This window comes from Hippocampus guttulatus, chromosome 8, assembly GCF_054856545.1.
Source record: "Hippocampus guttulatus isolate MCC_2025c chromosome 8, RoL_Hgut_1.0, whole genome shotgun sequence".
Lineage (NCBI taxonomy): Eukaryota > Metazoa > Chordata > Actinopteri > Syngnathiformes > Syngnathidae > Hippocampus > Hippocampus guttulatus.
The window spans coordinates 18,410,152-18,435,596 of record NC_141268.1 but is presented as its reverse complement, the minus strand read 5'-3'; the positions used below and the strand labels follow the sequence as shown (position 1 = coordinate 18,435,596).

The window sequence follows — 25,445 nt, the reverse complement described above, 5'->3', positions numbered from 1 at the left end:
GAGGTTTTAAGACACACCCGACTCAACATGTCAATTAGTTATGACATGCCCGCTTGGCCATTACTGGCTGGTTCATTTTGTGCACAATTAAAAAAACGTATACTTTATACTGTTTACTTTTTTCTGTTTTTAAATAATGTGTTTTTTTTATGTCTTGAATTTGTTTTTCAAAAAAAAAAAAAATACTGTATACAGTATATATCATATTTTTATTTTTCACTAATGAAGCGTTGAACTGGTCGGGTTCTGTACCTCTAACAAGGTTAAGAACTATTGATTTAGAGTAATGCAGTCCTCTTTGTATGTTTGAGACAAGGAATTGTCTTAATGAACTAGAAAGCTGGGTCCGGCAATCGCCGTCGCCTTCCTTGTTCCCCGTTTATTCTGTATTATTGCTGTTTAATATTTCATGCCTGCAGATTTCCTTAAGTCTTTCATTTGATTTTCTGAAATGAGAGATATATTGTAGAGAAAGTTAATCCGTGGTCATTTTTCTCCATAAATGAGAGAAATCTGACTCCCTGAATATGACTACGGCAAGTCCACGAACAAGATTTTGAAGAATCTTAATTATGGCTTTCTTAAATCTGCAAATATCTTGTATTCACTGTATGAGTGCAAATGTCTGGTCCAAATGTTTCAGGAAGTCTGTCCAGGGATCCACTAACTTGCCTTTTAACCTCCTGATCTCCCTTAGGCGGTGAAAGCGAGCACAGAAGCCACCGAACTGCTGCAGAATGTCAGACAGGCCAAAGAACGGTTGGAACGAGACCTGGAGCGCTTGCGAGGAAAAAGCGACTCGAGTGACACGCTCAAACGACGTCTGAGAGAGACAGAGGTACCACTTTAGACAAAAATGCTGCACCTTGCTCTCCTTATTCTAAAATATTCACACACTGTTACCATTGTTCTACTCCCTCCACCTCTTTCAACTTTGTCGCCGTGTACGCTTCGCCCCATGTCTCATTTTCTTGTTTTTGGTGTGTAAGCAGGAGGGCAGGAAGACCCTAGAGAACCAGGTAAAGAGGCTGGAGATGGTTGAGCGCCGGGAGAATAAGCTGAAAGATGACATTCAGACCAAATCCCAGCAGATCCAGCAGATGGCTGAAAAGATCCTGGTGAGAGACCTACAGATAAGACTTCCTTAATACTCTTCAGCACTCCACCCCTAATCGTACCCACTGCCCATCTCTGGTTATCTTCATCGGTCCTTCTGAGAGCTCATACTTGCACACTGCATGAACTAGCTAGCTCAGCTCTCATAAATGGCAGCTTATCAACAGACTGTATAGACCGTCTCAGCATGAACAGGCGCAGCTACGGCCGTTTTGTGGATTTACAACTTCTCAATGCAAGTTTCTCTGTTTCTTTTCATTGTGTATTTGTTGCCATAGTAGCTTTGTGCAAACAGATCTGCATTGGTGTGTGAACATGCGTTTCCGGAAATGGTTGTTTATTCGACTCTTTGTATTATTCAACTAACCTAAACCCTTTCCCTCCAGGAACTGGAGGACCACCTGAGGGATGCGCAGTCGACGGCACAAAGGATGGAAACTCAGCTTATCCAAAAGGAGAGGCTTTATGAGGACAAAATTAAGGTGGCGTTACGGGGCTGAAAATTTCTTCGATAGGATGAACTTTCAACAAAAGCTAGACCCCATGACGTGCATTCGCTGGCTCTGTCTCATCAAGGTTCTGGAAGCCCAAATGAAGGTGGACCTAGCTGACAAGGAGAGCCTAGAAGCCCGGAGAGCGCAGCAGGAGGAGGAGTCAAGAGAGAACAGCAAACTTCTCAGCGAGCAGAAAGCAGTAAGAAAAATGGCAATGAACTTAAAATTGTCACATTGAGAACCGCCCTTAAATTCACACTCTACATTCAGATGCAGGTAAAGCAAATGTGTATTGTTCAGTTTCAGTCTCCATAAATAATTGTAACTCCTGTAAATAATAGAACAAGAAGGCTGTCATGTATTCAGTGTACATTTTGAATGTTTATGTGGGGAAGTTTATGAACTTGCATCTTTCAAAATTGACAGCGTTACTCCATCTTTTCCTTTCTTTCCATGCACAATGCATCACAGTGGTTTGGGTATATTGGAATGAGCACTTTGAAGAACGATTAAATTGTACTGTACATCATTTTGCACTGTAAAGTCTGGGCTCAAATCCTAATCTGGTTAATGTGGTAGAATTGAGGCAGTTAAGAAGCTTTTCATCTTCTGACATTGACAGTAGAAGATTCAAGCAACACTTTTGAGGGAAGCTAAGAGGATTTTACTAGAGTGAAACCTTCTGTCCCCCCCCCCCCCCCCCCTGTACCCCCCTAAAATTTGTGCATGCCAAAACTTGCATGATTGTGTACGCCTGGAGTTTTTATGTTATTTGCACCGTCACACTGTGCGGCCTCTCTTTCTGCAGACCATTAACGCCATGGATTCAAAGATGAAGAACCTGGAGCAGCGCATCGCTGAGCTGTCAGAGGCTAACAAGCTGGCTGCTAACAGCAGCATCTACACCCAGAAGAATATGTGCGCTAACAAGCCCTTGTACCCACATTGTGCTTTCATGAGGGTCCCCACCCACACTGACACCATCTCTTCCCGCCTCCAACGGGTTCATTAGTGTACATTTAAATCTTTTTGCACCATGGCTGATGGCTCCTTTTAATGATTCGGGGTGGCTCATGACGCTACACAGAGCAAATGTCACTGAACTAATCTTTGAATAAATGTTTTGTATTTATTTGAATGAATACATTACAATATCACATTATTTTAGCAGAAAGGTGTTTTTTTATCATACCACTGTTAATTTCACTCTTGTTGAAGATGTAACACAGGCCCCTCTGTTTTTAAACAAACAGGACAGGAGATCCATATATTTTTTTTACATTTTATTTATTTTTGTCTGTTTGGTTTTGCCTGATTAGGAAAGCCCAGGAGGAGATGATCTCAGAGCTGCGACAGCAAAAGTTCTATTTGGAGTCTCAGGCTGGGAAGCTGGAGGCTCAGAATGCCAAACTGGAGGAACATCTCGAGAAAATCAGTCAGCAGGAGCAGACCAAAAGGACCCGTCTACTGGAGCTGGAGAGTAGGCTACGGGAGGTGAGCCAATGGCAAACAGAAACAAAATCTTTCTGCTCGGGATTAAGTAATGTTCTTTAGCCATCTCTCGATGCAGCATTGCATTACAGTCTTACTGTCCACAAAGCGGATTAAGGCGGTTGATCGGCCACTGAGCTGATAGTCTTTTTAGATGAATTAATATACGGTAGGACTACAGATTAGTGCTCAGTTTCAGTGAGAATCAAAGACTAGTTTTCACCCATTCGTAACATTTCACCAAATTCAAAATAAACCACTTTAGCACACACTCCTTCTGCACCCCTTTTCCATATTACTGCAGACAATCTGTTGGCCGAGTGTTGCTTTTTTACCTACTGAGAATTGATGCAAAGTGTGCTACTCATAGCTGACCTCACATGCCAACACACCATTGCTGTCCGATGTCTCATACACATGCATATTTTACAAATGGTCCATCATAAAATCTGATACTCATTTCATCAAATTTTTTTTTTAACGTGTCGTCACGGAAAGCTGGTGTTGAAAACTTGAAATGTTACTTTCATTTCTAGAATTTAGGTTTAGGTAACCGCTGTTACCCAAGTTTTGAGATTGAGTTGTTTGTCAAACTGTTGTTTGTGTTTTACAAAATCTACCATCTGGTACTCTGCACCAACAAATGGTGATATTATATGCTAATATATTCCTTTTCAGGTCATTGTGACACCGCAGTAAACACACATTTACCACTGTCCTGTTGCCTTTCCAGATGGGCTTAGAACATGAAGAGGAAAAGCTGGAGATCAAGAGACAGGTGTCCGAGTTGACGCTCTCTCTCCAAGAGCGCGAGTCCCAGATAAGCAGCCTGCAGGCAGCTCGTCTTGCCTTGGAGAGCCAGCTGCAGCAAGCAAAGACTGAGTTGGAGGAAACCACTGCTGAGGCTGAGGAGGAGATCACCGCCTTGAGGGTAAGACGGCAAGTGCAAGTGAACAAATGACTGCCATTACCATGTGACGGTACGCATGCAAATTCAGGCAATACAGGACGTACATTTAAAAGCAGGAGCATCATTCACCATATGCGCAACATAAAGAGAGTCAACAAGTTAAAAAAAAAAAATTTTTTTTTTACCTTTTTAATAAATTGACTGTTACATTGTGTTTGTCGTTCCTAAATTTTGATCCACATTTTCCTGTTTTCATAGAATCACAGAGATGAAATTCAACAGAAGTTTGATGCCCTCAGAGACAGCTGTTCAGTAAGTGCTGATTTATATCACGGGAAGTGAAATATCTTTCATATCTTCATGGATGGATGGATGGCTCTATATGTCATTAACCAATTCACTCCCAAAGACGTTTTTTCAAACGTCTTTTCAGACTCTGTCCAGAATTGGCTGGTACTGAATGAGTTAAAATGGGTAGCAGAGAGGCTAGCATGTCTGCCTCACATTTCTGAGGTTTTCCTCGGGATTCCTATGTGGAGTTTACATGCGTTAGGTTTATGAAAGACTTTATTTGATCAAAAATACCAAGGTGAAACTTTTTGGGAGTGGAATCTTGGAGTATCAGTCATATCACTTGATTCATTGTCACGGTCAATTATTTGTTCCACAAGCGCTGCAGATTCATTGAGCTCTTTTTGTTGCTTCAGGTGATCACCGACCTGGAGGAGCAACTTACCCAGCTGAGTCAGGAGAATGCCGAGTTGAACCGCCAGAACTTCTACCTGTCCAAGCAATTGGATGAAGCATCAGATGAGAGGGAGGACCAACTGCAGCTGAGCCAAGAGGTGGACCGGCTCAGGAGAGAGGTGGCAGACCGTGAGATGCATCTCAACAATCAAAAACAAGTAATGTTGCCCAATGTTTGACCAAACTCAATTTTCAGTGTAAAGTATATCCATCTCTTAGTTAGAAAGACAATTCCAAACAAATTGGGGCTGAGACTTTTCTGCCACCGGAAATGTCGGCGGGCCAGCAAACAAGTTTTTCCAAATTCATGTGAATGACAGTCTCCTCAACCTGCCATTTTATTTACGTTCCTAGAACATTGAGACACTGAAGACGACATGTAGCATGCTGGAGGAGCAAGTGGTGGAGCTCGAGTCCCTGAATGACGAGCTGCTGGAGAAGGAGCGGCAGTGGGAGGCTTGGAGAGGGGCCCTGGAGGATGAAAAGAGCCAGGCCGAAAGACGCACCAGGGAACTGCAGAGACTGCTGGATAATGAAAAACAAAACAGGTAATGTTGAAACAGTCTTGAATGTATCAGGACTGTGATGAATAGTTCGTTACTGTGCTTTTCACAGGTTACGGGCCGACCAGCGTAGTACAGAATCCCGCCAGGCGGTCGAACTAGCTGTCAAAGAGCACAAGGCTGAGATATTGGCACTGCAGCAGGCCTTGAAGGAGCAGAGACTCAAAGCTGAAAGTCTGTCAGATACCGTGAGTTGAACTGCATTCATATTTCAGATTCAAGTTGAATGTAACTTCTAGATATGTGAGATTACATAATCATCCAATGCAGTCATTTTTGTAAAATTCTGCCAATGCTGATTACTCTTGTTTACACAGCTCAATGACCTGGAGAAGAAGCATGCCATGCTGGAGATGAACGCTCGCAGCTTGCAGCAGAAATTGGAAACTGAGAGGGAGTTGAAACAGAGGCTGATGGAAGAGGTAGGAAGTCAATTAGATTAGCAAGACATTGTCCACACAAATGAAATATATTTCAATTTCAGAACACCACAAGTTCCATCAAACACATTTTTAAGCTTCTTCTCTCCATTCGGCACTACAAAAGTGTGAGGAAATGCCTATTAGAACAGCTGAACTTGATGTGGGGTTATTCAGAGCCACATTACATGGTGGCAGCTATGTGCTGACTCCCATCTAACTTGGATTTGAATGTTACTGGTTAATTCTAAACACGGCCACATCCATAGTTACATTATCGCAGTTGTTTATTTTTCTTTCCCTCCCTAAAAAAAAAAAAAAAGAAATGGCAGATTATAGACCCCAATGGTTTTTTTTTAGATTCATTTTTTTCATGTCTCAAAAACTTGCAATTTGACGATGTTTGGATATACTTTACATTCACTGAATAGGAAGGTGTTATATATGGTTATTTTTTTTTATTAGCACATTTTTTTTCAATGACAGTTTGTCTGATGGTATTTTCACAGCAAGGGAAGCTGCAGCAGCAGATGGATCTCCAAAAGAGCCACATTTTCCGTCTGACCCAGGGTCTACAGGATGCACTAGACCAGACCGATATGCTCAAGACTGAGAGGACTGATTTGGAATACCAGCTGGAGAATATACAGGTGCTCAATTGCAATATCCTGGCAATTGAATGAGATGCTGTCTGGGGACCTTCATGACTGATATTCGAAATTCCAATGATTCCTGGGAGATCTAATGTAGAGCTAAATAAGAAAAGTGTTCTCAGTGAAGTCCTCAAAGGGTTTTACATTTCAGCTTTATTTTGCAGGCTGTATATTCCCATGAGAAGGTGAAGATGGAGGGCACCATCTCACAGCAGACCAAACTCATTGACTTCCTCCAGGCCAAAATGGACCAGCCTTCCAAGAAAAAGAAGGTCAGAAATAAATATTTAATGGACATACATCCAAATAAACGGTTAAAATTAGCTTCAGCACATAGATGGAAGTGAGGTGACAGTTAAAATAATGTAACATTCCCTGTACTGTATATTGCACACAAGTGAGCTAAAACTATTGGGGCGCCTGGCTGTTACGACTCTACAATGTAATACAATACAACGATGTAGCGCATTTCACAACAGCTGCAGCTTTTGCAATTACAAAAGACAAATTACTGATACTAACACATAAGTAGTAGACGCCAGAAAACAATAGAACAGTGTCAGTCTCATGTTGGGTCGAAAGTCGAAAGCCACTAAAGGAAGCCTCTGTTTCATAGCTTTTGTAGTCTGCTTTCGAGCAGTGGTTCTCAACAGTTGTCATCTTGTCACCCTTGGGCCCGCAACTTCCTATTGTTGCAAAGTCACGACCCACTTTTATAGTAGTTAAGAACAATAAATCCTTTTGTTTGTTTGTTTTTTTTTTTTAAATAGCCTCTGAAAATACATTTACAACAATGTACATTTTTAAATGGCGTTTCAAATGAGTTTGACATACCGTCAAAAGCATATTGCTAACTCTGATGTTTGCTAGCCAAAGGCTGAGCTGCACGGTCTTCATTTACAGAGAAGCTCGTGACTAGTGACTGACCCAATATTGTATACTTTACGTGGGTATTTGGTACACATTTATACTGTTCTGAAAAACCCAGAATAAAAATACTGTCTGTGACCCACCAGTTGACAATCACTAATTTGAGTCTAAGATCAAGGCTCTGTTTTTGTAGAGGGGACAAAGGGGAACAGCGCAATTGACAAAATGTTGTCTCATGATATAAATCGAATCATCTCTCCATGTTCCCTCTGCAAGCAGGGTATTTTTGGTCGACGGCGTGAAGATGTAGGCACTACAACTAATGGGGCATTGACTCCTCAACCCCAGCCGGCAGTTCCCTTGCAGTACAGCGACATGAAGCTTGCTTTAGAGAAGGAGCGCTCAAGGTGTGGAGAGCTGGAAGAGGCTCTTCAGAAGATGAGAATAGAGCTACGATCCCTGAGAGAAGAGGGTACGTTGTAACAGTCCATGTTCAGTAGCAGTCAGTGCCAGTCAGTTATTCATACAAGCTCTTCGTAACACAATGTATACTTCTACTGACTATTTTTGTTCTGAAAATACAGCCGCTCATTTCAAAGCGCAGGATCACATGGCTACTTCCACACCAGCCCAGGCTCGCCATCAAATCCTCATGTCGGCCATTGTCAAGTCCCCAGAGCATCAACCCAACCCTTGTGGGCTGCTTAACCCTTCAACCCGCTCAAAGGAGACATCCACGCCTGAAGGTGACACACACATGCATATACACACTCGGTCTACGTTAGATAAATCTTCAAGATCATGTGTATCCTATCACTGTCAACAAAATGGGCCCTTTGTTTGTTTGTTTCTTTCTTTCTTCTGTCAGTCTGTCTAAGGCAGGATTAGGTCCTAAATTACGTTGGATAACTATGCTCAGCACCTTGTAAATCTGAAACACAAACTCCTGTTAAAAAGAAAAAAAAGTTGTTTCAGTTTTTAGCCGCTGTGCTTTTATCCAGCCGATATTGTTAATCCTGCCTGGGCCTCTCTCGGAAGGGAAAGATAATGGATGAAACTGGTTTTAATGTATGTAGATATTTCTCTTTTGAAAGGACCGAATTTATCTCGTCGCACCAATCTGCTTGAACTGTTCTATTTCTTAAGTTTCCTAATGACTTCTGAAGAATCCTCCTATTATAGCAATATAATAAAAAGTAGACAGACCAAGAGGACGTGCTCTGATCCTATCAGATACACGTTGCTCAAGTGACAAGTCCATTGCCTTTCTTTGTGATTCAGGCCTCAATGTGTGTGTGTATGTGTGTGTGTGTCACTTTCACATAGCTATTGTTAGACTGCTATCTCCTTTCTGTCTCTTTCCTCTTATTCCTTGCAGAAAAGAGGAGGGTCACCTTTGAAAGTAAGTTAGCAGTCACCCATTCCTTTCTTACGTCTTCTCCAAAGAGGTGTGCACCTCAATTCATGTTTTTTGGACCTCCATACTTCATCATTTATGCATTCCATTCTGACTGGCATGCAGAGTGGCATTTTCAGCGGCTCACACGCAAACATCTGAGTATTTTCACCCCCCAAAATAAAATGTCTTTTTTATTTTGTCATTTTCACCATGCAAACTGTGAAAAAATAAATCTTGTGAGATGTTGCTGCTCTCCAGTATAACAAAATCTCAATTTCTGCTGACAGCTCTTTCCCCCATATTCTTACATTGCAGAGTTTGGTCGTCGCGTGAAGGAGAGAATGCACCACAACATTCCCCATCGCTTCACTGTGGGTCTCAACATGAGGGCTGCCAAATGTGCCGTCTGCTTGGACACTGTGCATTTTGGACGCCAGGCTGCCACTTGTCTGGGTTTGTCTCCTCTGTTTACAGAGAACGACGGGTGGTATTTCAGCGAGGGATTTATTGGCTACTCTTATCAAAATTGTTAACCATCGTCTTTGAAACCCATCCACCACATAATCTCACATGGACGTTTTTGGGATTGTAACCAGACCTATTTGGAAAATGTTAGAGTGTCAAAAAATAACATTTTTTTGGTTCCAGAATTTACCATGAATAATCTTTATAATTAATTATAATTGTGTGTGTGTGTCATTCTGTAGAATGCCACACTCTTTGCCATCCCAAATGCTCACCATGCCTTCCAGCCACTTGTGGCCTGCCAGCTGAATATGCCACCCACTTCTCTGAGGCTTTATGTCGAGAAAAGGCAAACTCCCCTGGACTACAGGTTAAGGAAGCTAGTGGACATGTTCGCTTGGAGGGATGGATGAAGCAGCCAAGGTTAATGGTTCACTCTTCCTGGCCATGGACAATGAATGTACCATGATGTGAAATTTGATATTAACCATAACGTTCTGCACTGATATTTGAATCATGATTATTTTTCGTGTTTTGCATAGAAATGGCAAGCGTGGTCAGCAGGGCTGGGAGACGAAATATGTGGTTCTTGATGGAACCAAAATATCAATCTACGACACGGAGCCAAGAGAAGGTCACAACATTTTTTTTTTCGAAGATATGAAAGAGACATCAGAGAAAAGTCAGTAGGCAGTGCAAAACTAATTTGACATGTCGTTTTTAGACTGTGTCAATGCGGAGGAAGAGTTTGAGCTTTGTCTTCCTGATGGAGAGGTAACTGTTCATGGAGCTGTTGGAGCCTGTGAGCTCATCAACACTGCAAAGTCAGGTCAGCAGTTCATTGCCAGCTAATTGTACCGCACTCGAAAGTATATCCACCTATCCGAGATTTGTCGATCCACATTTTCTGTGTGTTTGCTTCCAGACATCCCTTACATTCTGAAGCTGGAGTCACACCCCCACACCACTTGTTGGCCAGGCCAGTCCCTCTACTTCATGGCTCCCAGTTTCCCGGACAAACAGCGCTGGGTGGCTGTACTGGAGTCTGTGCTGGCTGGTAGCCGTGGCTCTAAAGACAAAGGGGATTCGGACGCCGTAAGCGCTAAACCTTTTGTCTGTGTCATTTCGAATAATACATGTTTTATGGCCGTGTCAAATTGTAATGGAACTCAAGGGAAGCGTGTACTGCTTGTTGCGGTTGAAGGTTACTAAACAACGTTACTAAATGCTCCCGACATTAGCCAGTGCCTTCATTTCTTCTTTCTCCTCTTCCGTCTTTCTCTCTCTTTGCATGTTATCACCAACCACATCTTCTCTTTGTGTGTTTTGATCGTCCTTGTTAATGTCATTATGTGCTGTGTGTATCCCCATTCGACGCGTTTGCGTGGACCATTATAGGCAGGTGTTTCTAAAAGACAGAAGAACCTGTCACCCCTGGTTCAGGTACAGTAAGAAGCTGCACGAATGCTTGGGCTTCAGTGATCAACTGGCTGAGCATGTAGTTGCTGTACCTGTCCATGCATAGAACACTATCACAGCTCTGTGCAGGATAACGCAGAACCAGGCTGTTAAATGGTTCCGTGGTCGCTGTTTTAAAGTGGCCAAATGTGCACAGAAAAAAGACTGTGCCAAATGCATGGGTCTGTTTGGAACTCTATACCTTTGGCCGTTAGCATGCTGTGCTATGCATGCGCATGCAAGAGCCATGCTGCTTCAGCTCTTTCACTGAAATATACTTACACCTTCTTTGCCACCTTATTGTGCTTCGGAAAGAAGAAAAGCTATTTGTGCTCGGTTGGCATTCGCTACCAAAGCTCCGAACCAAAATATATATGAAGATATTTTTAGGAGATTTCCATATAGTTGCCTTGCCTCCCACACCTCTTCAACTGTCATGGTCCCCTTTGCAGTGCAGCATGCCCAGATGATTCATTTCCCCCTATTGCTGTTATACGTGCCGCTGTGGCACTTTTGCGTTCACCAAAGGAACAGTTACATATAAATAGTCTCATGAATAATTGAAGTACTGAAAATTGGAAGCGCCCCGACAACCGCATTTGTTTGCATAAATTACAATTGTATAGGGGAATTTGGTAATGCCGGTGATATGTGTAAAATGTGACTCATTATTGTTTGTTAAGGCTACCATCTCATCTGTGGCTGCATGTTCTCCAACATTAAGTGGGTTTTGCTCTATCTGTATGAAGGGGATGTTTGAGAGCTGGCTGTCATTCTTGATAAACATCTTTTGATGCCCGCCCCATTTTTTTTCTCCTCACATCTTGTACTTTGCTGTCCTTACAGAAACTTCTGGGCAACTCTTTACTGAAGCTGGAGGGCGACGACCGTCTGGACATCAATTGCACTCTGCCTCTCACTGACCAGGTTCTGCCATAAACATTTTGTGCAAGCTTGTCGTTAGGCGGCTTCGCCATCCGCCTGCAGGTTTTACAACTACGGCCGTCCTTGTTACTCACCTTAGATTGTGCTGGTCGGCTCTGAGGAAGGATTGTATGCGCTGAACGTCATAAAGAACTCCTTAACCCACATTCCGGGCCTGACCGCCGTATTCCAGATTCAGATCCTGAGGGAGCTCGACAAGCTGTTGATGATCACTGGTTCGTCATTGAAGCCATTCACCAATGTTAATTCTTCTAATCCCCCCCCCCCCCCCCAGCCCCCAAGTACCTTTATTACCAAGTCGTAGAGGTTTTCATTAATCATGCCCATGCTTCCCTTCATGTTTTAAGTCTTTCAATATGCATTTCATATCGTGCAATATAAAGTGCATTTGTATGGAATGTGTGTTCCAGGAGAGGATCGGGCCCTGTGTTTGGTGGAGATCAAGAAGGTGAAACAGTCTTTATCACAATCCCATCTCCCAGCTCCACCTGACCTCAACCCCTTCATCTTCGAGACAGTGAAAGGGTGCCATCTATTCTCCTCTGGAAAGGTCAGTTAGATGACTTTTGTCAGATGGAGTAAAATCATCAGTTTGCAGAGATGAGCATTACCCCTCCCAAAATTTTATTTTATTTTATCCCCTCCTTCACAGATTGACAATGGGATCTGTATCTGTGCCGCTATGCCCAATAAGATTACAATTCTGCGGCTTAATGAAGGCCTCAACAAGTTCTGTATCAGAAAGGTAAGCGGCGCATACAGCCGAAGCTATGTTTAATTCTAGCAATGACGTGGGTGATAATGTTCAACTTTTGACTTGATTTACAGGAAATTGAGACCTCAGAGCCTTGCAGCTGTATCCACTTCACTGGCTACAGTATTATCATCGGCACCAACAAATTCTATGAAATTGAAATGAAGCAGTACGTGCTCGAAGGTTTGTCATCCGCCATGGCCTCTCGTCTACATTCGAGTGCTCTTGATATTAAATCGATTGCGCGTTCACTTCAACCTGACTGAGCCGCTTGACTAATGCGTGTGTCCATCCCCGCAGAGTTCCTGGATAAAAACGACGTGACGTTAGCCTCTGCTGTGTTTGCTGCATCCTCCCACAGCTTCCCCATCTCCATCATTCAGGTCACCACGGCTCCTCAGAAGGAGGAATACCTGCTCTGTTTCCATGGTGAGATGTTCTTTTCTGTGTGCCAGCGAAGGTGCCGCCATGCCAATGCAGTAGAGCAAATCGCTTCACTTTCTCTCATGTGCACCTGCTGCTGACACGTAGAATGTTCCCACCAACTTTAAAAGAAGTGCTGATTTATTTTGACTTGACAAGAAAATGTTTTATTGCAGAGTTTGGTGTGTTTGTGGACGCATACGGCCGCAGGAGTAGGACTGATGATATCAAATGGAGCCGCCTGCCTCTGTCATTCGGTCAGTGAATCTTCATTGGATTATAATATTGCATTTTCTATACTGTTTCCAAAATCAGCATGCCATGTGATATTCAATGAGAGTTTGACCTTTCAGCCTACAGAGAGCCATACCTTTTTGTGACCTACTTCAACTCTCTGGATGTGATTGAGATCCAGGGACATTCTGCTTTAGGGTAAGCTTATTATTAGAGACCGACGGGATTCTTCTTGTTGGTTGATGGCAAACGCACACAACCACACAGTACATAGGCGAAACCATTGAATGCTATGAAGTATTGTATTCAGGTTTAGCTACTGTAAGTAAGTGTAAATATAGTCACTCACACTGAATGACTATATTTTTTCATATTTCTGCCAAAACCAGTGTGCGTAGCTTCTTTCTCAACTCTTTTCAGGTCCCACTCATACGCTCACCTGGACATCCCAAACCCACGCTACCTTGGCCCAGCTATCTCCTCCGGCGCCATTTACTTGGCGTCATCATATCAGAACAAACTGAGAGTAATTTGCTGTAAGGGCAACTTGATTCAGAACCAGGATGGCGGAGGAGACTTGCAACATTGTGGCTCTGGACGCAGGTGAGGTCGCCTTTGTTTTCACTCAGGGTATGGACTGCACATTTTTTTCCTCCTCCAGCGTTTTGTATATGTGCAAATGATGCAATGTCCTGATTCCAAATAAATTTTTGTGATTGATTGAGCCACTTCAGCTTCAAGCTAGATGTTGGTATTTGTTTAATCTGACGGGAGGGAAAAAAACATTTAATTTATCTATCAGGGAGATCTTTTGATTGTCGAAGGAAAAAAAATTATCTTTAGTCAGTCTCTTGTTTTGGGTGTGGCGTTTGTCATTCACTTCTTGTTGGTGAGGGTTGGTCTGCTGACACCACTAGTGGAGCTGGCACGGCAGGGCACAGCTTGGCCTACACAGTTGGTGATGGTTAAGTTTGGCCTTCGTATTAAATTTTTTTTTTTTTTTATCAGTGAGAGCTGCATTTTCTTTTGTTTTGCAGGAGGAAGAGATCATTTTTTATATGTAATAAATCATGAGATAATTTAAACATGTAAATGTTGAAGGGGAGTTAATAAAGACTACATTTGGGATTTTACGTCATGTGATTGTGGTCTATTACAACATGATGCTTGCTTTTGAGGAGTCAAACATAGTGCGTAGTGGTACACTCGGCTGACTTGCAGCTAGCGTGGGATTAAGTCCCGCTCAGTGAATGTAGGCATGCATGTTGTTGTGAATGCGAGTGGTCACTGTGTGGCCTGCACTCGACTGGCAACCAGTCCGGACCAGTTTGCCTTTTGCCCACAGTCAGCTAGTATAAGATCCAGCTTCCCTGTCACTGAACAGGATCTGCAGTAGAAAATGGGTGGATGGGTGCTTGCGCTTTTGATGAAGTTAGCACTGGGAAAAAAATGTGCTGATGTCGAAAATGGGCTTTGATGTCTGCCCGGAGCTTATCTGCTACATTCCAAAGCCATTTGTATTGTATCTTTGATTCAGTTTAGCAACCTGAGTCCTGCATTGCCAAACAAATAGATTTTTGAGACTTTTTTAGAGACGAGTTTTGCATTTAAGCGTATTACATAACCGTTTTTCCCTGATTACTGTTTATTAACCGATTGTTTGATTCTTTTTGTTTATTGCTAAAAACAGCTTAATAACAATTGGGCAATATCACATGAGAGGGATTGAGACAGAAACCACAGAATAATTACTGCTGAGAGGATGTGGGCAATTACAGTTTACGAATAGATCGAAATGATTAATTTTAGTTTTACTTCCCCTCTCAAAAATATGTATTTTTTAAATGTCACAGAAACCTGGCATTTGAAGAGGGGTGTGTAGACTTTTTATATTTATGCTACACTAGTGGGGAAAGTGCAGAACAGCTCACAGACACATAAAATCTTTATGCAAATTCCACGATTTATTAGTGGGCAGGCATTCCACAGAAACCTAAATACAAGTGATGAAAAAGTACATTTTTCATAAAATGTCCCCTCGTGGAGCACTACCACAAAGCGGTGGATGAGTTATTCCGTTTCCCTTTACAACATCTGCCGAGTAGAACACAAAGCATTCCGTTTTTCTGTAGAATTGGTAGCCTTGACTCGTCACCCAGGGCACGCTTCCTTTTGTTCCTTTCCTCCTTCTCCCTGACAGCCCTAACAAACGCGGGCCTCCTTCCTACAACGAACACATCTCCAAAAGGCTGGCAGGCAACCCCCTTGTCCACGGGGAGCCTGGCACACCCCACCGCTACCGAGAGGCCCGCACCGAGTTTCGGCGTGACAAGTCCCCCAGCCGTCCTCTGGAGAGAGAAAAGTCTCCCGGCAGGATGCTGGAGAACCGGATCATCGCATCTCCCGGCAGAGCCATGGCCGACCCTCGATTAGAGCGCTCCCCGGCAAGGGCCATGGCCGACCCCCGAATGGAGCGCTCCCCGGGGCGTGTGATGGATGTGCGCAGGGAGAGGTCACCGGGTCGATTCGAGGAGCGCCAGAGGCTTCATACTGGTTCTGGACGCACGCCCATCAACCCCGTTCCCAAGGTCAGTTGATCGCTTTAAATTCAGTCCCGGCCCATTTTCATTTCCTTTATCATACCATGTGGAGAAAAAAAAATTATACATAAAGAGGTACCTTGCTTTGAATGCCTGGAATCTAACCCCCCTAAAAAAAATTTTTTTTAAAACATCAAAAACATCCTTGTCATTGAATGAGTGAACTCATTCGAATTTTCATGAGACACGGCACTTTTATTTATTTTTTTGCATTAGGAAAATATCGGACACCACCAGGAAAAAAAAATCCCTTCCCTGAAATAACGAGCATCTCAATGTCAATTTGCTCACAAAATCTACCGTCTCTGCGTGAGCCCTGGGCCTGTTAGTTGAACACTGTTGACGGAATGGCAACAGGTTGATACACAGGTTAATGGTACCTTCTGCCACCTTGCGGAAGAGCATTTCATTGTGCTGCTCGTCACTATTGGCATCGGTAAACCAAGATACTGTACATTATTTGTGGTAACTATTACCCCATCAATACATTTCCATTTACATATCGCTTGAGCTCTCGCAGCACCCGAAAGTTAATGGCGCAGTGGTTGCAAATCATGGCAGTTGTAGACGTTTCTGTTTGACTTCAGGTGCTGTTAAGAATCTATTTTCACTCGGAGTGATGGTGGGTGGACAGTGGCACAATGACAATATTGAGTCAATGCAGAGTAAACATGATGAAGAACGTTCTTTAAAAGTGGCTTCTTTGCAGTCTTTTGGAATGAGCCAGAAGCTCTTTCCAGTATTTATGCTAATTTAATCTGTCTCCTGGCGGCAGCTTGGTATTTACGATGAATATTTATGAATAGTCTTCTCGTGTTTGCAAGAAAGCACCCGTGTGTATCAGCCAAAAACTCGAGATTATTTACTGCTTCGCGTCCTGTGTCCAACTGTGAAGAAACGAAGGTACCAAAATGCGTGTCTGTGGTTGTTGTTGTTCACTAATGGTTTTCATTTATTACTAACAATCTCAAGACAAACTATACTCGGGGTCATACAAATTGGATTTCATACCACCAGAATCCTCATTATTGCGCAACTGTAGTACGTACAGTTATGTTGTGAGAATACACGGTTCTTTGCAAAAGTATTCACACCCTTGGATTTTTTTAAACCTATTTAGTTACATTACAACCTTTAATTTAAATTTTGGGACTTGTGAGGATAAAGCAGATTGGAAAATGGATGGATGGATATATGAGAAAATGTGTTGAATAAAAATTTGGCATTTGCAAATATGCATATTCATCCCTTTGTTAATGGGTGGCTCCCTAAAGAGCACTGATGCCACCCATTACCTTCAAAAGTTACATCGTGAAATCTATTTGTGGGCGGTCTGAAAGTGTTCAAAGTGATCTTTTAGTGGACACACCCGTTTCATGTAAGGCCACGTGACAGCTGCCCAACAAAACTTGAATCAGAGCGGCAGCACAGAGCTCGAAGGTAACGCTGGAGGAGCTGCAGTGTTCCACAGCAGAGGCTGGGGTCATTTCCGTCATTTCTCATGGTTTAAAAACAAAATAGCTTTAGAATCTGAACAAATTGGAGGTTGACCAGATGAGAATGGGTTCCGTAACTATATTGCTAATATTTTCTCTTGACTCTGTTGGACAGGTATGGGACCAGTCGTCTGTTTAGGAGCCTCTTCTCCGACAGCGAGGAGGTCCTTCTTCAGGAAAGGCAGAAGAGGACCAAATCAGAGAGAATGTCACCAAGTCACAAGGAAACACTGCCACACAGTTGTTTTGATTGGCATCCAAGTAGGCAACCCCACCCAAGAAACAACAATTAGCTTTCGGAAATAAGAGGCCATTGTTCGGGGAATAAACCGATGTCCAAAATGCTATCCGAACAACTTTTCAAGCAGGGTGTTTTGGGGTAGCTCTACCTTTCAGTTCAATGACCTTTAAAGGAAAAGAAACTAAACTTAATGCAATTATGCTCGAAAAGCTCAGCTGTAGCAATGCAAACTCACGTGGATTGCCGAAATATTAACAGAACCAGTTACAGGTCGAAAGAAGAAAAAAAACACACAAGCTCTGTCACGGCCTCCGTAGCATTTCGTTTTTCGGAGCATCTGCGACTGTCAACACATAATCATTAAGAGCTCCTTACAATCATTCTCTACTAATTTTCTGTTTGACTTTGTCATATTGGTACTAGGTTAGTGAAGCCGTGTATTTAAAAAAACAAAAACAAACAAACAAAAAAATCTGAACTAAGTCAATAAAGCCGCAAAGCAGAGGCTTGTCTTCCTGGGGATAGGTGAGAATTAAAAAAAAAAGTGCGCTAGCCGCAATGCCGTGCAGCAGGACCTTTCTAATCCTTCAGAATGCTATCTGACTGTAAATAGACAAGACATAATTTTCTATACATATATATAAATATATATTGAGAAGGAATTTCAAGGCTGGATAAGCCATGTCTATTTTTGTTAAAGGAAAAAAAGTGATGTTCTCTTGAATGTCTAATGAGTATTCTTTTAATATGTGCAAATGTCTCTAAAGGTGAGTGATTGCATTCTGGCTCTGACTAGTGTAGTGCCTCTATTTGTCAATGGCAAGCCTCCATTCCAAAAAAAAAAGAGAGAGATGAAAGCAGCATTGTTGGACTCTCCCATCCCGTCGATGAAATCCAAATTGGTGAAAGTAGTGGCTGAAAATAATTTGGTTCACTCTAGTTTGGAGTCAACTTGTGTATTTTCCTCTGCTTCTGCCTCGTTTGGTTTCTGTTTAAATTCCATCATTCAGCAAATGACGAGGGGAAAAAAAACAACACCGTTTCACATTCTGAGTTCTGTGTTTTTAAAGGCAGTCCTGATTGTGTAAAATGCCAGTTTAGCACTCAAATGAAATCGATTTCGGATTCTTTGTTGTGCTTCGTTTTGATTTGTGTAAATCCTAATGTGACCTGTGACATAAGTTACATTGTGTTGACACAAAATAGATGCTGTATTTTTTGTGTTTTGACAAGAGTCAATCACTGAACATGAAGACTTCTCAACTTCATGACGCTTTGATAGTTTTCAATGTACAAGCTTCCTTGAATGTATTGAAGTTGATCCATTTGGTTGAAAAGGTTTTTTAAGCAATTAATGAACCCAAATGCACACATTTCCTGCTGATCAGAATACAGTGAAGCCCCGTTATATACGTGGGATTGGACGGAGCCCTGCCAGGCATAACAAAAGTACACAACAGACACCCCAACCTCCTCCTAAAAAACAGGACTTATGTGTAAATAAAACTCCTCAACTGCAACATAGTTCCGTGATGACCCCCAAAGCAATACTTTTATCGCATCAACTACTGCTATTGCTATGGCCTGAGTACCGAAACGAATAATGTAGTGAATTCCCATATGCAGGACGTCCGGGGTTTCACTGTTTAAAAACCAGTTGTTTACCCATCCTTGTTTTATTTTTATACTCTTAGGTTGTACATTTCATTTCACTGCTTCGATGCTGGATATGATATCGATGTTTGCTAACAACCAATGTTTTATTCCAGTTCCCTGTGGAGATTTGGTCACAATATTAAATATATCCATTGACTTTGAACATGATGGTTGTTCGTCTGTGTGTGCCCTGCGATTGGCTGGTGACTGGTTCAGGGTGTCCCCCGCCTACTGCCCGAATGAAGACAGCTGGGATAGGCTCCAGCACACCCCCTGCGAACCTTGTGAGGAGAAAGCGGATTGGAAAATGGATGTATGGACTTTGAACATTTGTGTGCATATTTCCTACATTGCCTCGCTTGGGCTTCCTTGATCGTCTCAAGGCTTTAATGGCCGGCAGTGATGTTACCGTTTGTCCACGTCCATTAAGTTTGAAGAGGTCGTTCTATTTTTAGGCACACGCGTACATCCCACTGCTCAGCCTGCAGGGATACAATGGCCCGTCATTCCAGCCACAGTAGCTGCTTTGGCTGCTCACAAATCACAAAGGGAGGGGCTGCTTTCAACAATAGCATGTACCCCCCCCCCAACCCCTCCCCCCCAGTCTCCTTCGGGTAACAATAACTGTGACCTGGCTGTTCACATTATGCTTGCGATATGACACCCCTGACATCTGCCGCGAGGCCATCAAACTGCGTTTTATTTGACAGCGACTGGCGGGAGCGCCTCTCTCGATATAGCTCGCGCACACGTGGTGTCAACTCGTCATCCTGGCTCATTCTCACACACTGTCACTTTTCTTGACCTGGGAACCTTGACTCAATCTGAGAGGACCTGTTAATGAAGCGTGCTCACATTGTAAGGATGTGTTTATTTAGCTGCACATATTTGAACGGCTACTTGTGATGTCGCAGAGCTCGTTGGTGACAGCGAGCATGTGTCTCATGCGTCTGTTGTCTTGTTCTGTTCTGGGGTTTCCAAATCCAGTGGTTTTCAATTTTTTTTCCAACTAGTACCGTTGCACTAAATAATATACCGTATTGACTCGAATATAAGACGGTGTTTTTTGCATTGAAATAAGACTGAAAAAGTGGGGGTCGTCTTATATTCGGGGTCTAGACATTGTACCCATTCACGACGCTAGATGGCGCCAGATATCATTGAAGCGAATGCTGAACTTGATTCCCCAGGCCAAAGTGAACCCCTGCCACGAAGAATAAAAATAGCGGTAGCGCGAAGAAGAAAAATAAAAAATAGTGGTAAGAAGGAAACGAGAAGAAAATAATAGAAGAGACAACAGAAAATGGAGAAACGTAGTGACAATCTGGAGAAAAGCGGGTCGAAGATCAGCCAGGTTAACCAGCAGCTGAGGAGAAGTTATGATGTAATTTACATTTCAAACATCAGAAGCCATTCATTTACGAATGTGATTGCACTTTAGATTTGAACGAGGCAAACTAACATGCTTTTTCTCTCAAATATATTGTTATAATCATTTGTTTCAGATGTACTGTAATTATTTTCTGTACAAAAATTAATTTGGTGTTCAAAAAGTCTTTTTTCAAACTTGAGTCTTGAAAAAGAGGGGTCGTCTTATAATCAGGGCCGTCTTATATTCGGGCCAATACGGTAGTTAACTCTGAAAGCCCTAAAAATTAAGCCACTGTCAGAGCAGTTTGAACATAACACAGCAAAAATACAAGAAAGAATGGAATGAGATCATATTGCCATTACATTTCACGAGAACAGAGCAACAAAATGCCATTAACAAGTACAAGCTGTCCAAGAGACATTAAAAAAAAAACCAATCACCAACAGGGGGAGAAAGAACGTGAAGCCTGACAGGTTGCCGAAATGCGCCCCGATTTCTCAGACGAAAAAGAAAAACAAGAAAGGGCGGGGGGACAAACAGCCCCAAACTATGCTCCTGGAAGAGAGGAGCCCAGTTTAAAATTGTTTTTAAATAAATATGTAAATCCATGGGTGCTGAGCCGCAAGTATGCGTTGGTGGTAAGTATATCTAGCATGCGGAGCACAAATGAACATGTAAAATGTGCCAAATCGTCACTGTCTGTGACAAACAGCTTTTTGGGGGTCTTGGCTCTTGTTTGGTGTTCTTTCATGTATGGAATGCATGAGGTCTTCTGTAAAAAAAGAAGAAAACAGGATAGTCTTCGAACAAACGACCGAGTCCGTCACTGGAGTGCGGATGAACCAAACACTCGCACAATAGGCTGGCGCCTCTTTCTCGTGCTGTTCAGTAGCCTGGGCAGTGGGCACACACTGCTACAGGATGCCATTCCTCTTCTCAACAACTCGTCTAAAAATGGGGCATCATTTAAGATGGAAACAAACGAGCTTTCCAACTGGGTAAATATTTGTTGGCAAGCAGAACCAAAGTTTATTTTTATTTATTTTTTTAAACCAAAACACTCCCTCAAGCTTATTGTTTTGTTACTGTCATCCATACAACAATACATTGGAGCTTTGACATCTAATAAATGTGTCGGAATGCACTTAAACCCAATTTTATCTTACTTCCAATTGCATTTGGCCCATCTGGGTGGTAAGAGCGGGCTCTAAAATGAACCAACATCATCCACAAAATATATTGAGTTTACTGAATGCAGTGGCAGATTGTGTCCACGGCAAATGATTCTGCGAAACAAATACATGCATAACAGTCACAGATGACATCGTAAAGCCAGTGTTCCGTGGACACAGAGGGTGAGACTTTAACCTTGGGTCTGCTTTGGTTATTCTAATCATGTTATTCAGCTCTCTGCTAACAGTGACAAAAGCAAATTTTGCGGCGGTGCCTGTACGTGTGTGTTTGTGTGCTCAAGGGAAGAGGGCACATGAAATAGTATGTGGCCGACAAAGCGCGTCGAAGCATCGTTTACCTGTCACTTCCTAAAGTGGACATCGTTTATAAATATCATCCAGTGGAGATGACAGCTGGGAGGCTACAAAAGGCCACCCACCTTCTCTTCATTGTTCACTGGATCATTGTTGCTCTCACCTCCCAGCTGCTCAACCATGGTAAGTCACACTGTGTGTGTTACGAGACAAGAGATGCTGCCTTGAAGTGCGCAGACTTTTATGTTTCCTTCTCAAATTGAACCGCATGCCATTTTATGGGTGGGGGTTGCTCAAAAATGACTATTAGGCATAATGCTTTTGGGCGATATATTGCTACCTTTTTATCACCCTAAAATTGCTTTCAAGTCACATTATCTTAAAGGCATCATTGCCAGGGTATATGTATTATTTCATATTATTCACTGCAGTAAAAAAAAATGCTTCATGAAAAAGTATTTTGGGCTGATTTCTACAATAACAAGCATGATGATAATATTATGCCTTACAATGAGCCTGGCGACCAATGCGGGATGCATCGTGCCTCTAGCCGAGGTCATGATATTCATCATCATGAATTCCTTACCTTTGATCCACAGCCGCCCAAAAAACCCAAGAAGAGAACAGGAGAGGGAGCCAATTCCAACGTGTTCTCCATGTTTGAGCAGGCCCAGATTCAGGAATTCAAGGAGGTGAGTTTAAACTGCACAACCTGAAACCAATGGGGTGAATCGAAAAGATTACGCCTCTGTCACACATGGATCCTTAAAATTACTTTCCCGCTTTGTGGAAAGAAGTGTTATATGAATATATTACCTCACCAAGTTGGATGACCACATTTGACCGTCTTTGTCATATCGGGTCAAGTCCATAGTTCAAGGACATAATCTGAAATTTGTCAGCAGGGCGTGCAGCTTGACACACAAGTACTTTTGCATGCTTGTAAACCCCCTGTAACCGAGAACTCATTGTTTATCATACTATCTCCAGTCAGGGTTTCACGAAATAAAATTGTTCAACACTCATAAAACAAGCAGGATCAAGTCTTAAATCAAGAGCAACATTTTGCTTTGCTTAATTTACTCGATAATGGCATATTATTTGCTGTGACTTTTCTTTTGTCTACCATTGCATAGTCTACTTCTATCTCATGCGTCTCATTTGTTAGCTAATAGCCAATCAGTGTGATCAATTGTCATAAGCAATGATAAACAATGGCTTCTCAGCCACGTTGTTTACCTGGTATGAGGGTCATGATTTTAACTTACCGCATGAATCAAAGGTTCTTTACTTAAGACCGATTCTTTTAGAGTTTGCAATTAGATCAATTGTAAGATTGTTTTTTTTTTTTTAATGCAATTCATCTCAATGAATTATGGCAGAGTATCAAGGGATCCAAGAATACTAAACCCATGTAAAAATGATGGAAAAGTCACAAGTATCACAATTTTCCCCTAGATGAGGGGTGGCCTGAGAGTCCCCTGATCACCACGTAGCTCCGCCCCTGCCGTGTTTGGCCCACAAACACCTGTCGGCATTTCAGTCCATCCCAGCCTTAACAGCAGCTCGCTGCTGGCATGCGCTCGGCCAAATATTCAGACGGGTGTCATCGGCGATTAGGTTGCACAAGAAATGCTTCTCATGTGGTGCATGCCAAATTTAAACCCCATCCCCTGGGCTTCAGACCTCAACAGCCGTGGACCATGATGGAGATCATCGTGTGTTTCGTTTTTTTTTCAACAATCTCGTGTGTGTGTGTGTGTGTGTGTGTGTGTGTGTGTGTGTGTGTGTGTGTGTGTGTGTGTGTGTGTGTGTGCACCTCAGGCGTTTACCATCATGGACCAGAACAGAGACGGCTTCATCGACAAGAATGACCTGAGGGACACTTTTGCAGCGGTCGGTGCGTTTACACACTTTATCCCTTTGGTGATGTGTTAAGATTTAAACACACACACACACACACACACACACAAACAAAACATGATATGATAGCTTTTCATCGGTCAGGGAGACCAATTTAGTCATCTAAGCCAAAATGGATGCCACACACCTCACCGTAAAGCAGCAAAACCTGATCGTTCTGATAATAAACACAACTTTACAAATATTATAATTAACAGAGATAAATGATAAGTAACAAAGTAAATTATTATACAATATCTACTTAAGTGTCCTTGTGTTTGCTCCTATAGGTCGCCTGAATGTGAAACAGGAAGAGCTCGATGAGATGCTCAAAGAAGCTCCGGGCCCAATCAACTTTACCGTTTTTCTTACTATGTTTGGGGAGAAACTGAAAGGTAGCGATTTATTTAAAAAAAAGAACATGCATGTCAAATTGACTCTAACCACTCTGTGTGTGTGTCCGTCCACGTGGGAAGGCGCTGATCCAGAAGAGACCATTCTCAATGCGTTCAAAGTGTTTGACCCTGAGGGAAAAGGAGTGCTGAGGAAGGACTAGTAAGTGCTGACTGATAAACTCATATGCATCTATGGTACACAATAGGGGGAAAAAAGTGCATTGCTTCATGTCTCCGCTGTCCACAGTGTGACACAGATGCTGACAACACAAGCCGACCGGTTCACCCCCGAAGAGGTAACCCGCCGGTCCACGTTGCGACAGGGGAAGGAGCGGGATGAAAATGTGTTCTTTTGTGTACCGTAGATGGAGCAGATGTTCGCTGCCTTCCCTCCAGATGTGGCAGGCAACCTGGACTACAAGAACCTGGTGCACATCATCACCCACGGCGAGGAGAAGGACCAGGAGTGAATGTCCTGTGCGGGGACACGTGGAGAGAAACGGACTGTGATTCATTCATGCAGCGGCCATGCTGCTGTCGTCGTTTCTGTGCTACAAGCTCACGGAAAAGGTTCAAGATAAGAGCGACACAAGAACGGACTGATCCCCCCCGACAACAACCGTTAACATGCATTTCCGATTAGCCACATATATTTCTCCTTTTTATTGCTTACAATGAAAATATCCATCCAGCCGGTGGTTGTTTGTCAAATAAAAGTTTTCAGAGAAATCGTTTCTGAATCTGTCTCTTGAAATGTGGAAAAAGTGAGCTGGACACCGGAAGAATTTGAAAGGACTATGGAGGAATACTTCATTAATAATAACATTTTAGCAGCTTTGCAATAAAGTGGCCCACTTTTTTTCTGTCAATTCTTTCTAAATTTTGCCATACACATTGATGGGATAAATTCAGGGCCACAAGGTTATTGCCGCTACCAGTTTCACACCATGTTAGGTAGTGAATGTGCGTGGGGTTGGAGAAATTCCACAGAGATCAAGATGAAACCTTCATGCCTTCATTGACATTGTGTGCTTATGTGTGTGTGTGTGTGTGTTACATGCTGGCATCAAAATATCCGTCTCCTGACGCAGAGGGGCTTTGGCGAGACAAAAGCCTGTTGTTATTTTAGTGCAGTGATGTGAGGAGGGTAACGTTATACTAAGAGCACGGGTGCAAAATCTCACAATGGGATACCACCCACTCATCCGTGTCACCCTTTACCTGCCATACTCAAAAAGAAAGTGCATTTTTAAAGGATGTTTTTTTTCTTTTTCCTCACGTTGTTCTTTTTCGAACTTCTAGGGTAGTTTCAGAGCCACGACACGGGTGTTTATAAGGCGATTCCGCGATGCCAG

At 42.7% G+C, this 25,445-nt stretch overlaps 2 protein-coding genes across 3 annotated transcripts in view; both read left to right on the top strand.

Annotated features, from left to right (window-relative positions):
* The window catches only part of cita (citron rho-interacting serine/threonine kinase a), a 32,494-nt gene extending 13,397 nt beyond the window's left edge, over positions 1–19,097 (top strand). Inside the window, exons 17-50 of one of the 2 annotated variants that reach the window (XM_086117247.1) lie at positions 698–838; positions 993–1,118; positions 1,503–1,598; positions 1,693–1,809; positions 2,419–2,528; positions 2,930–3,104; positions 3,835–4,032; positions 4,270–4,323; positions 4,719–4,916; positions 5,113–5,306; positions 5,374–5,509; positions 5,639–5,743; positions 6,250–6,390; positions 6,558–6,665; positions 7,543–7,735; positions 7,848–8,009; positions 8,642–8,665; positions 8,978–9,115; positions 9,370–9,550; positions 9,670–9,761; positions 9,852–9,956; positions 10,053–10,222; positions 10,526–10,570; positions 11,432–11,512; positions 11,610–11,745; positions 11,941–12,080; positions 12,183–12,275; positions 12,359–12,467; positions 12,585–12,713; positions 12,884–12,964; positions 13,061–13,139; positions 13,362–13,544; positions 15,142–15,529; positions 17,153–19,097. In XM_086117247.1, the coding sequence (XP_085973373.1) occupies positions 698–838; positions 993–1,118; positions 1,503–1,598; positions 1,693–1,809; positions 2,419–2,528; positions 2,930–3,104; positions 3,835–4,032; positions 4,270–4,323; positions 4,719–4,916; positions 5,113–5,306; positions 5,374–5,509; positions 5,639–5,743; positions 6,250–6,390; positions 6,558–6,665; positions 7,543–7,735; positions 7,848–8,009; positions 8,642–8,665; positions 8,978–9,115; positions 9,370–9,550; positions 9,670–9,761; positions 9,852–9,956; positions 10,053–10,222; positions 10,526–10,570; positions 11,432–11,512; positions 11,610–11,745; positions 11,941–12,080; positions 12,183–12,275; positions 12,359–12,467; positions 12,585–12,713; positions 12,884–12,964; positions 13,061–13,139; positions 13,362–13,544; positions 15,142–15,529; positions 17,153–17,176 (4,452 nt within the window). In that variant the 3' untranslated portion in view covers positions 17,177–19,097. The remainder of the gene's footprint in view (positions 1–697; positions 839–992; positions 1,119–1,502; positions 1,599–1,692; positions 1,810–2,418; positions 2,529–2,929; positions 3,105–3,834; positions 4,033–4,269; positions 4,324–4,718; positions 4,917–5,112; positions 5,307–5,373; positions 5,510–5,638; positions 5,744–6,249; positions 6,391–6,557; positions 6,666–7,542; positions 7,736–7,847; positions 8,010–8,641; positions 8,666–8,977; positions 9,116–9,369; positions 9,551–9,669; positions 9,762–9,851; positions 9,957–10,052; positions 10,223–10,525; positions 10,571–11,431; positions 11,513–11,609; positions 11,746–11,940; positions 12,081–12,182; positions 12,276–12,358; positions 12,468–12,584; positions 12,714–12,883; positions 12,965–13,060; positions 13,140–13,361; positions 13,545–15,141; positions 15,530–17,152) is intronic. The other variant, XM_086117246.1, reaches the window with a different exon arrangement.
* Positions 19,098–21,906: 2,809 nt separating this feature from the next.
* Positions 21,907–24,819, top strand: myl2a (myosin, light chain 2a, regulatory, cardiac, slow). The gene is made up of 7 exons (XM_086117248.1): positions 21,907–21,976; positions 22,393–22,485; positions 23,618–23,693; positions 23,986–24,090; positions 24,172–24,250; positions 24,338–24,386; positions 24,456–24,819. The coding sequence occupies exons 1-7, from the start codon at positions 21,974–21,976 to the stop codon at positions 24,558–24,560; spliced, it is 510 nt and encodes a 169-aa protein (XP_085973374.1). The 5' UTR covers positions 21,907–21,973; the 3' UTR covers positions 24,561–24,819.
* Positions 24,820–25,445: the final 626 nt, after the last annotated feature.